Source organism: Arachis stenosperma, chromosome 6 (assembly GCF_014773155.1).
Source record: "Arachis stenosperma cultivar V10309 chromosome 6, arast.V10309.gnm1.PFL2, whole genome shotgun sequence".
NCBI classification, from domain to species: domain Eukaryota; kingdom Viridiplantae; phylum Streptophyta; class Magnoliopsida; order Fabales; family Fabaceae; genus Arachis; species Arachis stenosperma.
In genome coordinates this window covers 99,558,353-99,577,675 of record NC_080382.1, presented here as the reverse complement: position 1 = coordinate 99,577,675, position 19,323 = coordinate 99,558,353, and the positions used below count along the sequence as shown (strand labels likewise).

At 29.9% G+C, this 19,323-nt stretch overlaps 1 protein-coding gene across 5 annotated transcripts; it reads left to right on the top strand.

Annotated features, from left to right (window-relative positions):
• Positions 1-2,896: 2,896 nt before the first annotated feature.
• Positions 2,897-17,168, top strand: LOC130932694 (uncharacterized). Of its 5 annotated transcripts, XM_057862089.1 has the most exons (13): positions 2,897-2,987; positions 3,259-3,363; positions 3,465-3,538; positions 3,641-3,712; positions 3,845-3,873; positions 3,948-3,998; positions 4,336-4,386; positions 4,889-4,948; positions 5,051-5,133; positions 5,375-5,522; positions 6,054-6,104; positions 15,625-15,729; positions 16,819-17,168. In XM_057862089.1, the coding sequence occupies exons 1-13, from the start codon at positions 2,911-2,913 to the stop codon at positions 16,963-16,965; spliced, it is 1,053 nt and encodes a 350-aa protein (XP_057718072.1). In that variant the 5' UTR covers positions 2,897-2,910; the 3' UTR covers positions 16,966-17,168. The 5 variants fall into 5 exon arrangements, with proteins under 5 accessions (XP_057718072.1, XP_057718074.1, XP_057718075.1 ...); XM_057862091.1 differs by lacking the exon at positions 3,948-3,998 and having other exon boundaries at positions 2,898-2,987; XM_057862092.1 differs by lacking the exon at positions 15,625-15,729 and having other exon boundaries at positions 2,898-2,987.
• Positions 17,169-19,323: the final 2,155 nt, after the last annotated feature.

The following is a 19,323-nucleotide window of genomic DNA, read 5'->3' as shown; positions in this document are numbered from 1 at the left end:
AGTCTAGTTTGGCCTGACCTATTATATAATAGGCACTGACTCAAGTTATTATAAATGTCTTAATATGTTAATAGGCTATAAGTTTAGGCTCACTAATTAGTTTTATTAGTCTGTTAGGCCTGTCTGGACCTGTTAAAATAAAATTAAATATATAAATAAAATTTTTATTATTAACAAAATTATGAGATATTTTAAATTTATTATATTTTATTATAAATATTTTTATATATTTTAAAAGTTTAAAATTTTTTATAAATATTAAATATGACATATTATATATAAATATTTTTATTAAAAAATATCTTTTAAAGAATATTTTTATTTTTATAAAAATAATTATTAAACTTTTTAATATAGATTTCAGACCAAGACCGACCGAATAACAAGTCAAAATTAATACTTTAAAATAAGTTTATAATAGATTATAAATAAGATGTAAATCAATTAACTACATAGTCTGATCTATTTTCACCCTAAATTACAGACATTATTCACATCGGCGATTTTGATGAACTCTTCCCCTTTTTCTTTTGGGATATGTTCATAAGTAAGCCTTCTATTTCTTGAGAGAAACAAAGTAGTGTCTATGGATACTTGTTTCGAAGAAAAAAATTAGTTGCCATGATAATAATTAAAAGTTTTCATGATATTCAACAACCATAGAAGAAAAAAATTCAGAGAATTTAAGCCATCAAACAGCCAAATATCATTTTTCTTTTAAGGTAGTCTATGAATTGTCCAATCAAGGTGAAATTCGATGATTATAACTCATAATTTTTTGATAACTTAGCTTGCACATAAATTGCATCAGATCACCTAACCTCTTGCAGATTTTATCACTTGAAGTTAGATATCTTATCAATATCTATGGAATAAAGTGACTGTCTAACATGAGTTGCACTAGAAACTAATTTCATACCCATTTTAGTAATTTATCACAAAAACTAATTATTTTTAAACCATTCAAGGACAAATTAAATTAAAATTATATTTGAACTAAAGAATAAAACTCCATCTTATACTCAATTATTATTCAAGATGACAACTGCCCTTCATCGATTGAAAATGACAATACAATCTCTAACCACTAATTTTGTTAAATTTTTTGGTCTTTTAGTTAAATTTTTCATCTAGAGCTAATGAATGTTGCTTACGTGTAACGTTAAATGATTATGTGTCAAGAAACCATTTCAAGGGACAAAACATCTTTATTGCAGTAAAGTAAGACAAGTAAATTCCTGAGAATTTTTTCAACGAGACATTTAAACCCCTAACTAATTATAAACATAGACAAATAAACTCGTAATAAACTATTCTGACAAAAAAAATCATAATAAACCATAGTGTAGGACAAGTACCCTAAATTTTAAGGGAGAGAAATGTACATTTTACAAATAAAGAAAAGAAAAATATGCATTTTATAAATAGATGGGAAAATAATGCCATTTTAGTATCTCTCAAGAGAGGGGAGCGAAATTTTCTCAAAAGTAAATTGACACACTTATTTTAATAATATAAGTTAAAATTTTGTTCAACAATTTAAGAGTATTTGTCCATTTTGGTCCTCAAAGAATTTTGGATCAGACACTTTAGTCTCTAACTAAAATTAATTACTCGATTAGTCCCTAACAATTAATTTCGTCAATCACTTAGATCCTTCGCTCTGTCAATTCTAACAGAGGACAAAATAGTCCCTGAAAATTCTAACATGGGACAAAATGGTCCCTGACCTCTTCTGTTCGGAAATGATATTGTTCTCTCCCAATTTTTATCATATCTCGCATAATACTAACAATTTAATACTGTAACTTCAAACTACACAATGCACACTCTGCAATTTCAATGTTCACAAGAAGAAAAATTCCCAACTTGTTTTCAACCAATTCACACTTAGAAAACTAATGACTATGTCTCTCAAGTACTTGTCATCTTTGATGGATCCCATGAATCTAGACAGCAAATCTGATTTGTTAAGACCTGTCGTCGTCGTCGACATCTCCCTCCTCATCTGTCCTATCATCTCCGTGACCGCATTGTCCACCACTCTGATCGCTTCCTTCAGCTTCTTCTCTGAACCAATGCTCAGTAATCGCTTTAGTTTCCATATAAGCGACAAAGTCGATATTGCTCATTGTGCTGATAGTTTGGATGTGAGGTCAAAGCTGTCTACCAACTTGGACTCCGAAAAAGAAGAAATAAAGCATTTAGGGTCCATTCCAAATGAGAATTTGCATATAATGTCAAAGGAAAATCTTCTCACGATGTCCAAATGTCCAACAATCTATATTGCTTGCCGGAGAATGGAGAAAGGCGTGTCCTTGAAGTAGTTGTGAAACTTGGTCATAAGGATGTGGTGGACGTTGTCGGGGTTAGAGGTGATGCTGTTATCGAAGATGTGGGAGTGGATGTTTCTGGTGGATGAAGTGCGGAGGAGATGGGTGTACTAGTCCCAGAGATTTAAGAAGTGTGTGGTTCATGACATGTTGAGGTGGGTGGGACACACGTGGCACTTACACTATGACTTGATTTTGGAGCTGAAAAGGAAAAAGGATAAGATGGAAAAGATGGCTCTGAAGGTGAAGAAAGAGAATATGAATGTTAGGATTATGCGAGATATAATGAAAATTGGGGAAAAACGGTGTCATTTTCGAACAAAAGTGTCATAGATCATTTTGTTACCTGTTAAAGTTGTCAGGGATCATTTTGTCTTCTGTTAGAGTTGATAAAATCAAAGTTCTAAGTGATCGACATAATTAATTGTTAGAGACCAATCAAATAATTAATTTTAGTTAAAAATTAAAATGTCTCACACAATTCGTTGAAGATCAAAATGGGTAAATTACTCACCATTTAAATAATTTGATTAGTTTAAAAATGTTAAAATAGCGAGAGAGTGAAGCTCGCAATGAAATGGTTACCCGTCTTGCTTTCTGGACTGTCCGTACATTCTCTCTCTTCCCGCTGTCTCCTGCTTGCTCTTCCAGCAGGTTGCTACGATCTTCTCTACTATGCTCCTCCTTTTATACCCACTCATTCTCTGTAATCTCTATTCCTTAACTAACTTCTTCATCAACTCAATCCCTTGCAAGTTACACCTCCTTCGCAATTGTGCATTTCTCTTTTTACCTAATTCACGTGTCATGTCAATATGTCATTACCTTCAAATTTGACACCATATGAATTTCGAGCATTTTTTCATTCAATTGTTCATTTTTCAATCCAATTCAGTTATTATTGCAATTTTTTTTTGGGTTGCAGGGCAAGGTTTAGTGGAAAGTGTTTGAATAAGGGAATGGATGTAGACACTCATTTGCTTCCCAAGTCTACTAAGTCTGCTAATTTTCGATTATGCAATGTCTCAGGGTATGTGAATTTCTTACCTGTTATGATAATAATTTTTTTAATTAATTGAGTTATTTTATAATTCATGTGGTGATGTGTTATAATATATATATTTTGTTTAGTTACAAATCTGAAATATTGGAGATTCACGCTGTTGCTCCAATTATGCATGTTCTGCTTGTGCCTGGGAACCCAGGTATGGCTTCCATTGTTTGTTTGCTTATGTTTTCCCTTTTTTTTCTTTTTTATTTTTAAAAAAAATATTTGTCTAACTTTTTGGTTTGTTGTGTTACTGCAGGTGTTATTTTATTCTACAAAGACTTTGTGGAGTTTCTATATGACCAGCTTGAGGGAAATGCCTCTATCACAGGCAAGTAATGACACTTCTCTCTTTATGGTTTATGTTGCACATATGGTACATAAGTGAGTAAAACTGAAGTATTTATGAAACTCTGATCAACAATTATGTACTTACTAGTTGTGTTTCTCTGTGGTTTATTAGCTATTGGCCACATCTCTCACACGAGAAAGGTACATGCATTTCCGTTTTCTTTGATTTTCTCGGGCTACATTAGTATGCTTATTATAAGCAGTTTTATTGCTAGAATTGGGAGCATGGACGGTTGTTCTCCTTAGAAGAACAAATCAATCATAAGGTAGTTAATGCTTTGGCATTTTGGTCTTCATAGATTATTGACTGGTTGGTGTACAATAGATTGAAAAATGATTTGTTGCAGTAGTGCAATTTCAGTTGCTAGTTAGTGATGTGATGCCTTTGGCATAAGAGCATGTTGGGGCAATGGGGTCACATGTAACTCAAGAGTATTTGATTTTTCGGTTACATTTTTTATCCATTTCTTTGATTTCCTTGCTTTTAATTGATTGTCATTCTTTTTTCTCGATTTAGAGAAATTGAATTTGACACTCTTTATTCTCCATTTCTTTTATCGATTTCTGTAATTGCAGTCTTAATTTTTCCTGTACTTTTTGTAGGTTGATTTCATCAGAGAGGAATTGCAAAAGAATGAGATTCCTATAGTACTGGTGGGTCTTTAATGTCTGACCTGTAGCATTCTTGTCTTTTCTCATTTTGACATGATCAGTTATTGTTTATTGAATGTGATACTTAACACCTTAGGAAGCTGGTGATAATTGGCATTCTGTACAATGAGGTCACACTAATGAAAAATTGCACATCACATTAATGAATCTCCTTTCCCCTTAGAGAAGGTTCAATACTTGTGTGTCTGTGTCTCAGCAGATTTATCCACTAAAAAAGAACAACTTAGGTAGATTATATTCATTAATATATAAATTGAATCTTGTTCTTAGCCAAAGTTGCTTGCAATTTGCAAACATTCCTATCTTTGATTTCCGAACATATATAGGTGTTGATTTGAGAAACTAGTGAAGAAATTTTAAGAGGGTTTAATTACATTCTTCCAGTGGAAAGTTGTGTTATCAAAAAGTTGTGCTGCATACAGTGAAGTTTAACCATGCTTACTGAAATGAAATTCTGGTAGCTAATTTAGAATTTTCTCACCAGGTCGGGCACTCTATTGGTTCTTACATAGCCATTGAAATATTCAAGAGGTTTCCAGGGAAGGTAATATGAACTCTGGCATATTTAATGAACACACATCATGGCGCCTATCCATCACTTCTGATCTTAATAACTTGTATGCTTGCATTCTTCTCGGCTCAATAGGTGAAATATTGTGTTGGACTTTATCCATTTTTGACAATGAACCCAGAGTCAAAAACACAGTTGGTTATTGGAAAGATTTCAGAGTAAGCAACCCTCCCAAAGTCGCCCTTCGACATGAACTAGTATTGTCGGTTTATATATCAATATTTTTCTCATGGTTCACTCTCTATTTCAAACTTCTGAGGGATTCAAGTTAGAAGTAAAACTGTTTTTATCGCTTTTATTCGTTTGCTAAATATTTGGCTCCAAAGCTAGTAAATGATTCTTCCTTTCAAAAATCTGAAGTACAGCATTTAAAATGACTACCGGTACTCTGCATTTCAGATCCCAAATTCTATCAATTGCTCTTTGTTACCTGATAGCATCATTAGGATTGTTGCCCGTCCGGGCTTTGAGGTTTATAATCAGAAATTCCGTGGCAAAGTCATGGTCAACTGATGCAGTTGATGCTACCTGCTCTCATTTGTCACAGGTTAGTTTAACTGCTGAAAGAGATTGACAAAAGATGTTTCAGTGCTGATTACATTATGCTTGTAAAAATCTTATTTATTGATTTGTGTTTCACATTATTAAGACCTCTTTTTTCCCCCGTTTAGTTTTATCTTTTATTAAAGAAAAAAAAAAGATACTAGGACAATGAAGGAGAAATTGGGAAAATGTTATATATGTAACATTCAACCGAGAATTAAGTTATTTGTGAATGACTAGTTATGCCTATTTATGTTAGTTCTAACCCTATAATATAATGATTTTCATTTTGTATGCAATGCGAAATTTGATTTTAATCTCTCTCTACTTTAAATTTTTTGTTTATATTTGAATTTTGAAATTTTCTAAAGAGATAATTTGTGTTTATGTTTTTGGGTCTTGACAAGCATATGGTGTTCACACATTATTAAAATGCAATATAAAGTGCAATTAGCCCGTTGAAATATAGCTTTCCTAGAGTGGCTTTGTATCTACATATTTTTTATGTTAACACTCTGATTTGAACAACTGACAGTATCATGTAATGCGGAATGTCTTCTACATGGCCATGACTGAATTCAGAAAGGTACACTTCTCTTTATTCCTTATCTTTCCACTTCTTTAAGTTTATGATTTAATTATAGCAACTTATTGACAATTTCGTTTGACATTATGCTATATTCTCATGATCTTATTGATTAGTATTAGTCATTATTAGTGTTTTTGGTCATAATAACATTAAAGGAATATAAATCTTTTAAAACTACATTGGTTTTATCCTAATATTATAGATTACTAGTATATGTTCTCGTACCCTGTACGGGATAATGTATAAAATTATATAAAAAATTTTATTAAAAAACTTAAATAATATATATAGTAATTATTATTATTATAAATATTTTATAAAGTTATAATTAAAATCAAACTTATAGAATTTTTAATATTAAAAATAATTAGTATTTGTCTTAATTAATTTGAATTTGTTAAGTGATCATCTCACTCGTCTACTTAAACAATTATTAGGCGTTAGAATCTCGCCTTGTATATATAGCAATCCATTGGCTAGCGATAAAGCCTTAATAAATAGAGTATCGATACGTGGTTAGAATTGGCAGGAGTTTCCGAATATGCGGGTATCCGACCCGTCCATACTCGGATGGAGAGGGTAATAACTTGACCCGAGTCGGGACAGATTTTGCTCATGACAGGGCATGGTCGAGTTTAGAGTGTACTTGCCCCGGATATATATATAAACACTGTTTAGGAATTAGGATTTGCCTCACATCACAGATTAAGTGATTCATAGCTTCAGTCTATACTCTATAGTCATGCAAGATAAACTCAGTCATCCTCACCCAGAATCTTCTTCTTCTCAACTTTTTCACAAAAAACCGCATAGTTCTCGTTATCGTTGTTGCTGAGTCCATCGCCGCCTACCCCTTCACAACTCCCATCTTCCTTCACGGCCAGCGACGGACCCACGTTTAATATAAACGGGGCATTTGCCCCCACAAATTTTTTTTAGAAAAATTAATACTTATATACATATATACCACTTATTATATTATATTTGTCTCAAAATAAAATATAAATAGTTCTTTTGTATTTTATGTTAAAAGTTTTTTGTTAAACTTAACACATAATAATAATTATATTGTTAAATTTAATTTAGTATGAAAAATAAATAAATAAACTCAAAAAAGAGTGATAATTAACTTTATTATATTAGTTAATTAATTAATAATTAAATTAAAACTTAGTTTTCTAATTAAATACAACTTAAATTATTATTAATTTTTTAAAAAATGGTTTAAGATAAAAAAAATATATTATCTATATATTAATATACTGTAATTATTTTGGTTAAAAAATTTATTTATACTATAAAAATTATAATAAGTAGATTTGACAATTAAATAGGAGATAAGAAAAAATAAAATAATTATTTAAAAATATATATAAAAAAATAATATTTAGTCATGTTAAAAATAAAAAAATTCTTATAAATATTTTTTGTTATTTTAAATATTATACTATGCGTATGAAATTATATTTTTATTATTTTAAATATTATAATAAAGATCGTGTGTATATTTCTATTTCTTATCAATATGTATTAGATAGTTCTAATTTTAAATTTTGAATATATCTAAACCAATTTGGATTGGTGAAGTGATCAACTTAGTCGTCCGCTTAACTAAGTATTGAGGATTCGAATTCCGTCTCGTATGTATAGCAACTCGTTGCCGGCCAATTGTAGATTCTTAAATGGAATTCAAATTCATGACGGATTAGTCCTTAACTTGTTGAGTATTGTGGGAAGCAAAAAATATATCTATACCTAAATTTTATTATATTTTTGCCCCCCATTACTAAATTTTTCTGGGTGCGTTACTGTTCACAGCTCGTCATCATCGCTGCTCATCCCGTTACCGCCATTGTTGAGCCCGTCGCCACCTTTCTTCTGCCGAGTCCCTTTTCTCTATGTAAATTCTCCCCCATCTCTCTCTCTCTCATTGTGAGTCTGTTAAGTTCTTCTCTTCTTCTTCCACAGACTCATCACTTAGTCACCGTCGCTATGAGCCCGGACGTTGCCGTTGCAGTTTCATCTGAGTATGTCACTGAATAAAATAGAATTTTTATTCAAGTTAAAAATAGACATGCATGAGATCAGTTTTGCATGTAATTTCTGAATTTTCTCATCCAAATTTGATTTATGTGGTTGAGTATTTTAGTATGGGATCATTGTGGTTTTGTTGCGACACTAATGTGATAAAAGTTTCGGTAATTTCATAACTAATATATGAGATAAACCAAATTATTAAAGTAATAAGAGAAATAACATTCAGATTTGCGCATAAAATTTATAAGAAGTGATTATCTCAGGAAAATATATATTTATAACCCAAGTAGAAGATTGGTAGGAAATTATTATTTCTTAATATATTTATGGATAATACATATATTAATTATAATTGCAAATTAAGTAATTTCACATTAAATGACTTATATAACGGTGATCTCATTTATTGTCATCAATGTTGAATTAAATAAGTCATTATTACTTTTGATTTGGATAAATGAGATTAAAATCATAGATACTATTTTATTTGAGTTTTAGAGTTTAATGAGTGTCACACTCAAATATAAATAATGACTTCAGGATTTTGGTCTCCAACACATCAAAGTCGCCTTTGCAACTCCTTTTCTACAGTAAAATTGTGATTCAGACATATCAGAAATATAGAAGGTTTTGGTTGACGAAGATTAAAGAACCACAAGAGCCAAGCTCTCTGATCTCAATCATACTCTCGAATGAAGAGACACTTTCGCGCTCTTAGTTATATTTTTTTTATAATAGTATTTGAAATTTTCAATGGCGATAATATAAAGTATTTAAATCGACCAAATGAATTCAATAGTTATCCTTTGCACATCTTATTTAAATTTGAATTTTAAAATTTAATTTGTATCTTTTTTTTTCTAATATAAATTATTTTTTATGAAAAATAGAGAAAAAAATTTATTAGACCAAAAAAATATCCTATTAAAAAATTATTATAAGAAGATTTATAATTAGAGAAAAAAAGAATAAAAGTATTAATAATAATTAAGAAAAAGAAACGAAGCTTGTATTAAAGAATGTTAGAAAAGAAATAATAAAGTTCATTAATAATAATAATACTGAGGAATGATGTTGTTGCTTTAGCCTTCTAACCTTTGTCTTTGGTCATTTCTTTTCTTTTCTTTATTTTTTTTATTATCAAGTCATAAAAAAATAAATAACAATGCAAGAAAACGAAAACAATAAGATCAATAGTAACTATACAAATCAAAATACATAAGAGAAAAACAAACTATTTATGATAGAATTAACATGAGTATATTTTATCATTAAATAAACAAAGTTAACGCACAACAAAATTACATATAAAGAGAAAAAAAAAGAAAAAAGAGTTAAACTATCCAAAGTGATAAAAAGATTATTTTATAGAAGACTATAAAATAATGAACTTCTAACTAAATTAAATTATATTTATTATTATTAGAAAGGGTAAGAGAGAGCAGTAGAGAAAAGATTTGTGTGTTATCAAGTTATGTAGAATGATACAATATAGAAGGGTATTTGTAGGTGTTAAGAGAATCGAAATAATAAAGACGTAATATCCTATAATAAATATTCAAATATGTTAAATAATGCTAATTGATCTAATTGATCCTAATTATACTTTAACAATTATATTCAATTAATTGATATACATAATATTAAATTGTGTGATACTTAAATATCTAATCAAATCAATTAGTTGATATAATTAATCTACCGTAATAAATTGTATTTAATGAGTTAAAAAGAAATAAATCAGAAAACATTATAAGAAGCATGCCACGTCAACTTTATCATTAAGTGCAAAAATTTGATTTTTATACAATAGAATAGATAGGTATCTCATTATTCGTTATTTTAACTTATCGATTATATTTTTTTATATTTACCACTCAATATATTAAAATACAATTTATATCTAGATAGGAATTACATAGATATTTAATTAAAAGAGTATTTAATTTTTTAAAATATAAAAACAATTTTAATTTCTTTGATTTTTCTTTTTACATTTTTTGTGTTTTTTAAATAAAAGACAAACCTATAACAAAAATAGGAAGAGATGGAAGTATTTATTGAAGAGGAAAAAAATAAATATATTAAAATTCGCACATTCAAAATGTGTTTCAACTTTAAAAAATGAGATGAGACATGAGAACACATAGACACTTGGCTTCAATGAATCTGTTTACACCATTCAACTCAGTGTTCTTTAGTTTTTTGTTTTCTTCTCTTTTATTTCATATGAATTTATAAGTGCCAAACATGCATTATATAGAGTATTTTTTTAACTTCATCTTAATCCATATATTATCTTTGCTAAACAAAATATAAAAAAAAGAGACAGTAAATAAATTAAAGTTAGTATTATTTAAAGAAAAAATGATAGATTAGTATTTTTGTATTTTAAATTAATTAAGATTTAAATGAAAGATAACGTTAATTTAAAAAAGTTAAATTAAAATTAACTCGAACATTGATATTTAAATTATAAAATAAATTAATTTTTATATTTTATAAAATATTATACTCGCAGTAATTGTAAATATGACACTACTTAAAATTAAATAAAATAACACAGATAAAACAAATAAAAAATAAAAAATAACTTAATCTTGTATAAAATTCACCTATAAAATTCTGTACCAAAAAATAAATTTAATTTTAGTATATTAATAATATAAAATATTTTATATAATCATTTAATTCAATTAGATTTATCTATTTAGATCATTATTGAAAAATAAATTTAACATACCCACATACAATTATTTTAAATTAAGCAACAATTATCAATACTACATGAGGGATACACTATTCCACTAAGAATAATTGCCATAAGAAATAATTTTTCAATTTTCTATACTAATATTGGAAAGTTTATATAATACTATATAATAATATTATCATTATCAATACTATATGATATCAAAAAAAAAATACCGTGCTAATATAATATTATTAATATTATATAAATCATCTTTATATTTATTTTTCTATGCATATATAATATTTAATTAACACATTAAGACATATATAATATTTTGTTAATACATATATAATATAAAGTGATTTACAAATTATTTTATTGAATATTATAAATTAGAGTGATTTATAAATTATTATTAATTTGTATATAATGTATAATTAAATTTAATGAATTCAATTAGAATAAATAATAAATTATTTATTTTTATTTCAGACTTTATAAATGAATAAATTAATTAACTAATATAACAAATTATAATTAATGTAGAAAAATTAATTAAGTAATATATATTATAATAAATTATATTAATATTTAAATATCTAATTAAATCAATTAGCTAATATAATTAAGTCATGGTAATAAATTGTATTGAATGAGTTAAAATAATTAAATCGAGAAACACTCTGTGGAGCATGCCACGTCAGCTTCATCATTAAATGCAGAAATTCGATTTTTATATAATAGAATAGATGACACAAAAGATTTATAGAATCAATTACTTTTACAAAAAAAGTCGTAGGAGACAAAAGTCCCTGTCGGCTAAGAAGATCAGGTCTCCATTAAAAAAAATCAAATAATAAGTTTTTAAATTATTATTTTCAAGTGAAAGAGTTTAATTTTTTACTAATAATTAATGTTAACATTCATTATCTAAGACTTAAAAGAATTTAATGTGTATACTTTACCATTTGATTATGTATTAGGTTTGTTACACAAATAAAAATAATTAATTTTTATGTTTGTTATTTAAAAATAATATTCTCTCTTTAATATATATATATATATATATATATATATATATATAATATTAGATATTAGTATAAAAAAATTTATATTGATAGTTATAAAATTAATTTAAAATTAATTTTTTTTTGAAACAATTGAATCTTGATTCTAATTTTTAATCACAACATTATTATTTTCTTCAAATTATATGTAATAAATATTTGAAGGAAGAAAAGTAAAAATATAAATTAGAAAGATAAGTAGTGAAAATTTAAAACTAAATAAAAAAACTAAAAAGGTATGCATATAATAATAAATTTTATGTGAATAATATTATAGGATTATTTTATTAATTTTTTTGTAGAACAGAAAGGTGAAGAGAGATAGAGAATGAGAGAGGAAAGAGAGAAAGATAAAGAAGAAGGAGAGAGAGAGAGAGTTTGTTAATTTTGGAAGAAAATATTTTATTTTAATTGGAATAAAAGAATATTTTAGCTTATCAAATTAGTAATATAAAATATAGGGTTAAGTAAGATTTTGGTACCTAAGGTATAGGTCAAAAAAATTTTTCATCCTTAACTTTTTTTTGCATACAAAATCGTTCCTAAAGTTTAACTTGGTTTTAAAATTGTCTTTTTTACTTAATTTTAGATTTTATTACCAAATTATCCCTAACCAAAAAATTATAAAATAAAAAAAGAAAGAGAAAGAGAGTTCTAGAGTTGAGAGAGAGAGAAGCAGAACCACGGGGAAGGGGAAATGGTGGTGAGGGAAGCAGTGGCAGGGACAAGGTAGTAGCTGTGGTGGTCGCCAACGCTGGTAGCTGCAAGAACAGAAACAGAGGTCGCGACATTTGTCACGGTAGAAGAGAGGAGAGAGGGGAAGAAGAAGAAGAATGGGTAGCTCGCCGGTGATTGGGACAATGGGGCTGGCGGTGGCGGATTGGCGGCGGCAGCGAGCTTGTGGAGAAAAGAGGCCGCCTTCGGTGGTCTCTGTTCAGTGAGGGAACTGATGGTGAGCGCGGGGAAACAGCTAGGTTGGGGAGGAATGAAGGAGGGAGACGTTGCGGCGGCCTGGGTTTCGCCAATGGCGCTAGGGTTCGGAGGTTTTGGGTTCGCAGAGAGGGGAAGAGAGAGGTGAAACCGCGGAGATGGAGGTTACCTTGGCGATGGGTGATGTACAGCAAGAGAGATGGGGCGGCGCTATGACGTCTGCTGGCCTTCGATGGACGGCGACGGTGGGTGGCGGTTGGGAGGAAGAGGAAAAAGAAAAGAAGGGGAGGAAGAATGAGGGTAGAATCGGAGCAATGAGGGCAGCGGCGGCCGGAGGTTGGGTTGATGGCTTCTATTTCTTCTGCTTCTGATTTTGATTCTGTTTTCATTGTTGCTGTGCTTCTGATTCTGATTCTATTTCTTTGAATTCATTGTTATTGTGCTTTTGATTTTATTGTTCTTCTGATTTCATTGTTCTTTGATTTCTTGTATTCTTCTGATTTTTTCTGATTGCGCTACTGATGATGAAGAAGAAGAAGAAAAAGAAGAGATGTTGCTATGATGGAGAAGAAGAATTGGGTATTTTGGTGAAGAAGGAGAAGGGTAATTTGGTTCGAAGGACGATTTTAAAACTAAGTTAAACCTTATGGACAATTTTGTATGCAAAAATACGTTGAGAACGAAAAAAATTTTCGGCCTATATCTTAGGAACCAAAATCGTACTTAACCCTAAAATATAAATTATAAGTTATATATATAAAGTGAAAAGAGTAGAGATAAATAAAGAAGGGGAGAGAAGTAGATAAGAAAATGACGGAAGGAAATTTAATAATTTTGGAGGAAAATATTTCATCTTAATTTTATTAAGAGTATCATTTGATACATTTTGATTGTTGAATTAGTAATATAATATAGCTATATTTCAATTTCAATATTTCGAATTCAATTTTAATTTAATTTTAATTGCACTTAAAGAATGTTATGTTGTACATTTTTATTGTCAAATTTATAATTCGGGCGCGCTACACATCCATGTAACCATGTAACCAAGTTGGTCCAATTCCAAATAGAGTCATGCGCATTAATGAGAGTGAAAACACGCGCCCGCTCATTATGAAAAAACGTTACTTTTTCCTCAGTTCTCTGCTCGCGTTATAGGCTTCACCGTTCTCCTCTGCTCGCGCTTTCTTTCTTGTTCTTCTTCTTCTCTACTCGTGTTCTTTGTTATGGATCTGGATTGACTTCAACGTAATTAGCTTTGTGGTTCTTCTTCTTCTTCGTTTTCTTCTTCAATCTGGACTTTTGAATTGAAACAATAAATGAATCAACTTCAAAATCTGTGGAATGAGAGCAATTTAAATTATTCTTCCGAAACGCATCACAATAATCTTAAACATTGAACAAAGTAAAAAGAGGTCACTGAACCGAACAACATTCATTTGGTGAACCAAAATCACAAAGGCCACCGAACCGAACAATGTACATGTGGTGAATAAATGGTGATCAACTTTCAATCAACAAGAATAGTATTTCTCCATGCAAAAGAAGTACTGAATAGAGTAACAACCAATTTCAAAGCCCTAGTTACACTATCCACTAAACTGAAGAAGAAGAACCTACGAGAACAAATTTGAAAGAAGGAGGAAGAGGAGGAGAAATACTATTCTTATTGATTGAAAATTGATCACCATTTATTCACTACATGTACATTGTTCGGTTCGGTAGCCTTTGTGATTTCGGTTCACCAAATGAATGTTGTTCGGTTCGGTGGCCTCCTTTTACTTTGTTCAATGTTTAAGATTATTGTGATAGCATGCAGCAATCATTCCCTAGCTGTCTCAAGGTAATAACCTCATTCAACTGATTTGAAGTTGAATTATTCATTGTTTTCGTTCAGAAGTGTAGATCGAAGAAGAAAACAAAGAAGAACGATGGAGCTTATCACGTTGAATTCAATCCAGATCAATAATGAAGAATGCGAGTAGAGAAGAAAAACGCGAACAGAGGAGAACGACGGATTTTATTAGGTTGAAGAAGAAAACGTGATACGTTATATGAGGCGCGTGTATAACAAACGACTGTGGGGTGGGGGAACGCGTGTATGGAGGAAGTTACTTGACAACATCCATGTATTATTTACATGGATGTAGAGCTTTTTCCTTTATAATTAGTCATTGATAATGATATATAAGAGAGATAGAGTGGGTGAAGGAATGAGAGAGAGAGAGAGAATGAGAGAACTCTTTAATTTTAAAGGAAAAAATTTGATTTGATTTGCATTCTCACTTTCAAATTTTAATTTCAATTAGAAATTTATCGGGAAACAGAAAATAAAAAAAAAGGAAGGGAAGGGAAGATGCTTTTTACACTTCATCAATACGATAACAGGGGACCTAACATTATCCTGATGTGAACTATATGACATTCAGATAAAATGGTACAATGATACAATTATTGATACATGAAAAGTTGAAGACAATCTAAAATAAAAGAAGACTGACTAGGAGGGAGTGCTTGTTTGTTCAGAATACCTAAAGGGGGTGGGGGGAGTCCCTAAATTCTCAATATTCAAAATCATTGATGCACTCGAACTTCATCATTGAAGTGTGCAAGGAGGTTCTTAACTCTGAACAATTTTTCTTCATGTTTGGGTTACAGCCAATAGGAGTTTGGGAGGATGGGATATGAAGCACACACTTGGAACACTGGATAACATTCTAGACTCTCTTGCATTACACTAGGTTGAGACTAAATTTATAACCATTCTTACCGGCTCATTATATGTTAGTTTGCAGAAGGACCGGATTGGACATTTATAAGGGAAAGGAAGGCTCAAATTTCATTTTTATTTGGCGATGATGATCACTGGGGTCCACTTCATGTTCTTGAAGAGGTAACTTGTAGAAAACATATCAAACTATCAAATGAAAGTGAATTGCATTGAACTGTTCCTAGACATGTGGTCGGTTCATCTAGTTGATGTCTTACTCATGATAATTGCATTGGTTCAAATGCAAAAATCCCCAATCAGTAGTCGATCGACGATCAGTGATATAACTATTAGCCTTAGCCAAGGTTGATGTTTGGCCCTCGCTATGGAAATAGAAGATCTTCTTCTCCCCCAAAGAAAACTTTTATGATTTACCATAAAACATGATACTTAATTACTTACTTTTCACAGTCCTTAATTTCATTTTGAATGATTTAGTCTTTTTCTAAACAAAATTACTGTGATAAACAGATAACAAAGTAAAACAGATAACCCTTGGATTTGAGCATGGCATGGCTTTTTAGGTTCACTTGCTCTCTTCCCCCCATTCTCTTTGTTGTTTTGGAGGATGGAACTGTCTTTAGCTTAAATTTTATTTTATTTTCTTAAAAAGTTATCAATAGAGTGCTATTAGCACAGAAGAAACTAAAAAGCCAACAAGAAGCTGTCACAAAAAGTCGACTACAAGGCCTTTCGATTTCCTTTCAAAGATCTACAGACCATGGTTTGGGAAATAGCTTTTCTTTCAGAGCCTTTTCTGAACTGTAGTTTTTGAGTTCCAAACTGAAATACAGAAAATTATGAATTGGTGATTAGGGGGTCTTCCATTTCAATTTCGAATTTCAATTCCCTTTCAAGAGAGAAGTTGGCACCATTCTAATAGTATTTCATATACTTGTTACAGGAAGAGAAGTTTTCGCAACAAATTAATCTTCTCTTTTATGCTTTTAAGTAATTATTGCAGTAATGATTCTTAATGCTGCTTTTTTAATTCAAGTACTAAAATATAATATACCATGTGAACATTAGATTATGGAAAATAGTTCTTTCACAAGACTGTTAAATGATCATAGAGAGATGCTAAATGGAACGATCCAATATTGCACGAACTATTTTCACCAATCATATATATGCTTAACTGAAACAAGTTACACAAGAATATTTTTCATAACAAGAAGTGTTGTCTCATGATCAGTGTTATTGTGGTTGCAGATATCAAAGCAGGTTCCAGGTATTACAGTAGCTGTTGAACGAGAGAACCATACTCATGGATTCTCCTGCACTGAGGCTGGCTCATTATGGGTGGCTCAGCATGTCGCGAACCTAATAAAGAATCAGATCTCTTTAACTATGCAATAAGCTCTTTCCTTTATGTTATGTGTGTTCTCGCTTCTCATTTCTCAAGTTGGTTATTCACAGAAAGGAATGAATAACTGAATAAATTTGAATGTTGACCTAAGAAAGCTCAGTCAATGTCCCTGTTGTGTGTGGGGGCTTAATTATTGTTTGATTGAATCGACGAGAATCCATAATCCACCTATACGGAGATTGATTAGTGATTACTATAGGGTTTAGGGTTCAGGTTAATTCCATATCATTTTTATCTTGCCGAATACTCAATTTTTTTTTTTTTTTTTGTCATGGATTAGACAATTCCCAATCCTAGGTTACATAATACACCCATTCATACACATTATTACTAACATGGGTTTTATATTCCTCACTCTGAGGATTAGAATCTGTGTGCAGCTTCCAGTGAGGCAGGTGATGCTGTCATTGATCCAAGGCCTCTGGCTGCGCCGAATACTCAATTCAAAACCACTAGTTATAGAGAAGGACCAAAAGTAGAGTTCTGAGTTCAGACTATTGACTGCAAAAAAAAAAAAGGGACAACTTCAGTGTAATGTTCTGTTGGGCTGGTCTGAGAAAGGCCCAACTCGGCCCATGTAACTTTTCGCCTTCAAAACCACTAGTTATAGAGAAGGACCAAAAGTAGAGTTCTGAGTTCAGACTATTGACTGCAAAAAAAAAAAGGGACAACTTCAGTGTGATGTTCTGTTGGGCTGGTCTGAGAAAGGCCCAACTCGGCCCATGTAACTTTTCGCCTTCCAGAAAAATAATATGTAGACCAGTAAACTTGCAGCACCAGGGAGACTTCATTCCATGATAGGAAATTTTCCTGTTGTCCAAAATAATAAATTTTAACGACAAAATAAAATAGAATAAATTATTAAAGGTTGGAAGGGTGGGGGGGGGGGTCACTGCTGCCACGAAGAAAGCAGAAATGTAAGATTATATTTTGCGTTTGGTAAATTAAAAAATCTAACTACTTATGTTTGCGACTTTTAAAAGTTATGGGTGCTTTTGAAAGTATCTAAACAGGAGCTTTTTAAAATTGGCTTGTGCTTATTAAATTTTATTTATTTTTTCGCACATATTTTCAGCTATTATATTCCCATTGAAATCTTCATATATTTCTAATTTCACATTCTAATCTTCATAAATTTAATACCGTTTTTATATATTTTTTATTTTTTAACCTAATTTTTACAAATTTTAACATAAATACATCTCTATCACATATTAGGTATGAACTTCTATCTATTTATATTATTTTTTGTGCGTTGTTTTTATATTTTTCAGTAGATCTATGATATTTGTTTGTTTTTTTATCTGTTCTTTAAAATGCGAAAAGGTTGACTTGGTTTGTGAAAACCAATCATAAAATTTTTCTTGCATGAACATTAGTCAAAATTATAATATATATATATATATATATATATATATATATATATATATAATAATCATAAGAGTAGTTTATTTGAGATATGTGTCCCATTTTTTGTGATATGTAACTAATATTGGATTACATACAAATTTTATTATTGACTAATGATAACTCTATTTATATTAGTAAAGAGTGTAAATCAAGTAAATATTTAAACTATTAGTCCCTAAGAGATGTGTTTCTTGAAACTATAGAGATTATTCGAAATAATATACCATCAAGTTTGAGGTTATAGTGATTTAGATAATTTAGAATTTTTAATGATGATGTTTAGAATAAAATATATTTTAATGATATTTATATAAAATTTTAAAGTTAAAAAATAAAAGAGTTTATTTATTATATTTATGTTTATTATGAATTTTTTATTTTAAAATTATTTTATTTTAAAATATTATATAAAATTTTAAAGAATTTGAAAAAGAAATTATTCTTCGTTATAAACATGTTTATTATAATTTTTTTTAAGTTTTAAAAGTTATTTTACTAAGCACAATTATGGTGTTTGTGCTTGTTAAAAGTCATTTTTAATTTGATTTTACCAAATGCAAGTGTTGCAACTTTTAAAAGACGGCTTTCATAAGCTACTTTTAAAAAGTAAAAGTTTTACCAAACCAAGCCTATATATAAGAATTTGGATCCTCTAAAGTTTGAATTTCACTTTAGAGAGTAAAATATGATCTTCTACCCTTGAAAAATTTCTCTTTTATATTTATTCTTGGTCCCATCTATGAAATCAATGGTGAGAGATCACATTTTACACTCTAAAGTAAAATTCAAACTTTAGAAGATCCAAATCCTATATATAATGAGTAATGACAGAATCAATAGAGTAGTTTTAACAATATCACATGTCATATTGTAATTGTGCATGTTGCAAAAACCCATCATATTCCTGTTATTAGTGTTATATGATAGTCCATGACTAA

Bases quoted from the DNA above. Each gene is read 5' to 3' on its own strand.
- LOC130932694 (XM_057862089.1), top strand. From the start codon at position 2,911: ATGGTTACCCGTCTTGCTTTCTGGACTGTCCGTACATTCTCTCTCTTC. The intron at 4,387-4,888 runs GTGGGTCTTTAA...TTTTCTCACCAG, and splicing joins ATGAGATTCCTATAGTACTG to GTCGGGCACTCTATTGGTTC. The intron at 6,105-15,624 runs GTACACTTCTCT...ATTATATGTTAG, and splicing joins CCATGACTGAATTCAGAAAG to TTTGCAGAAGGACCGGATTG.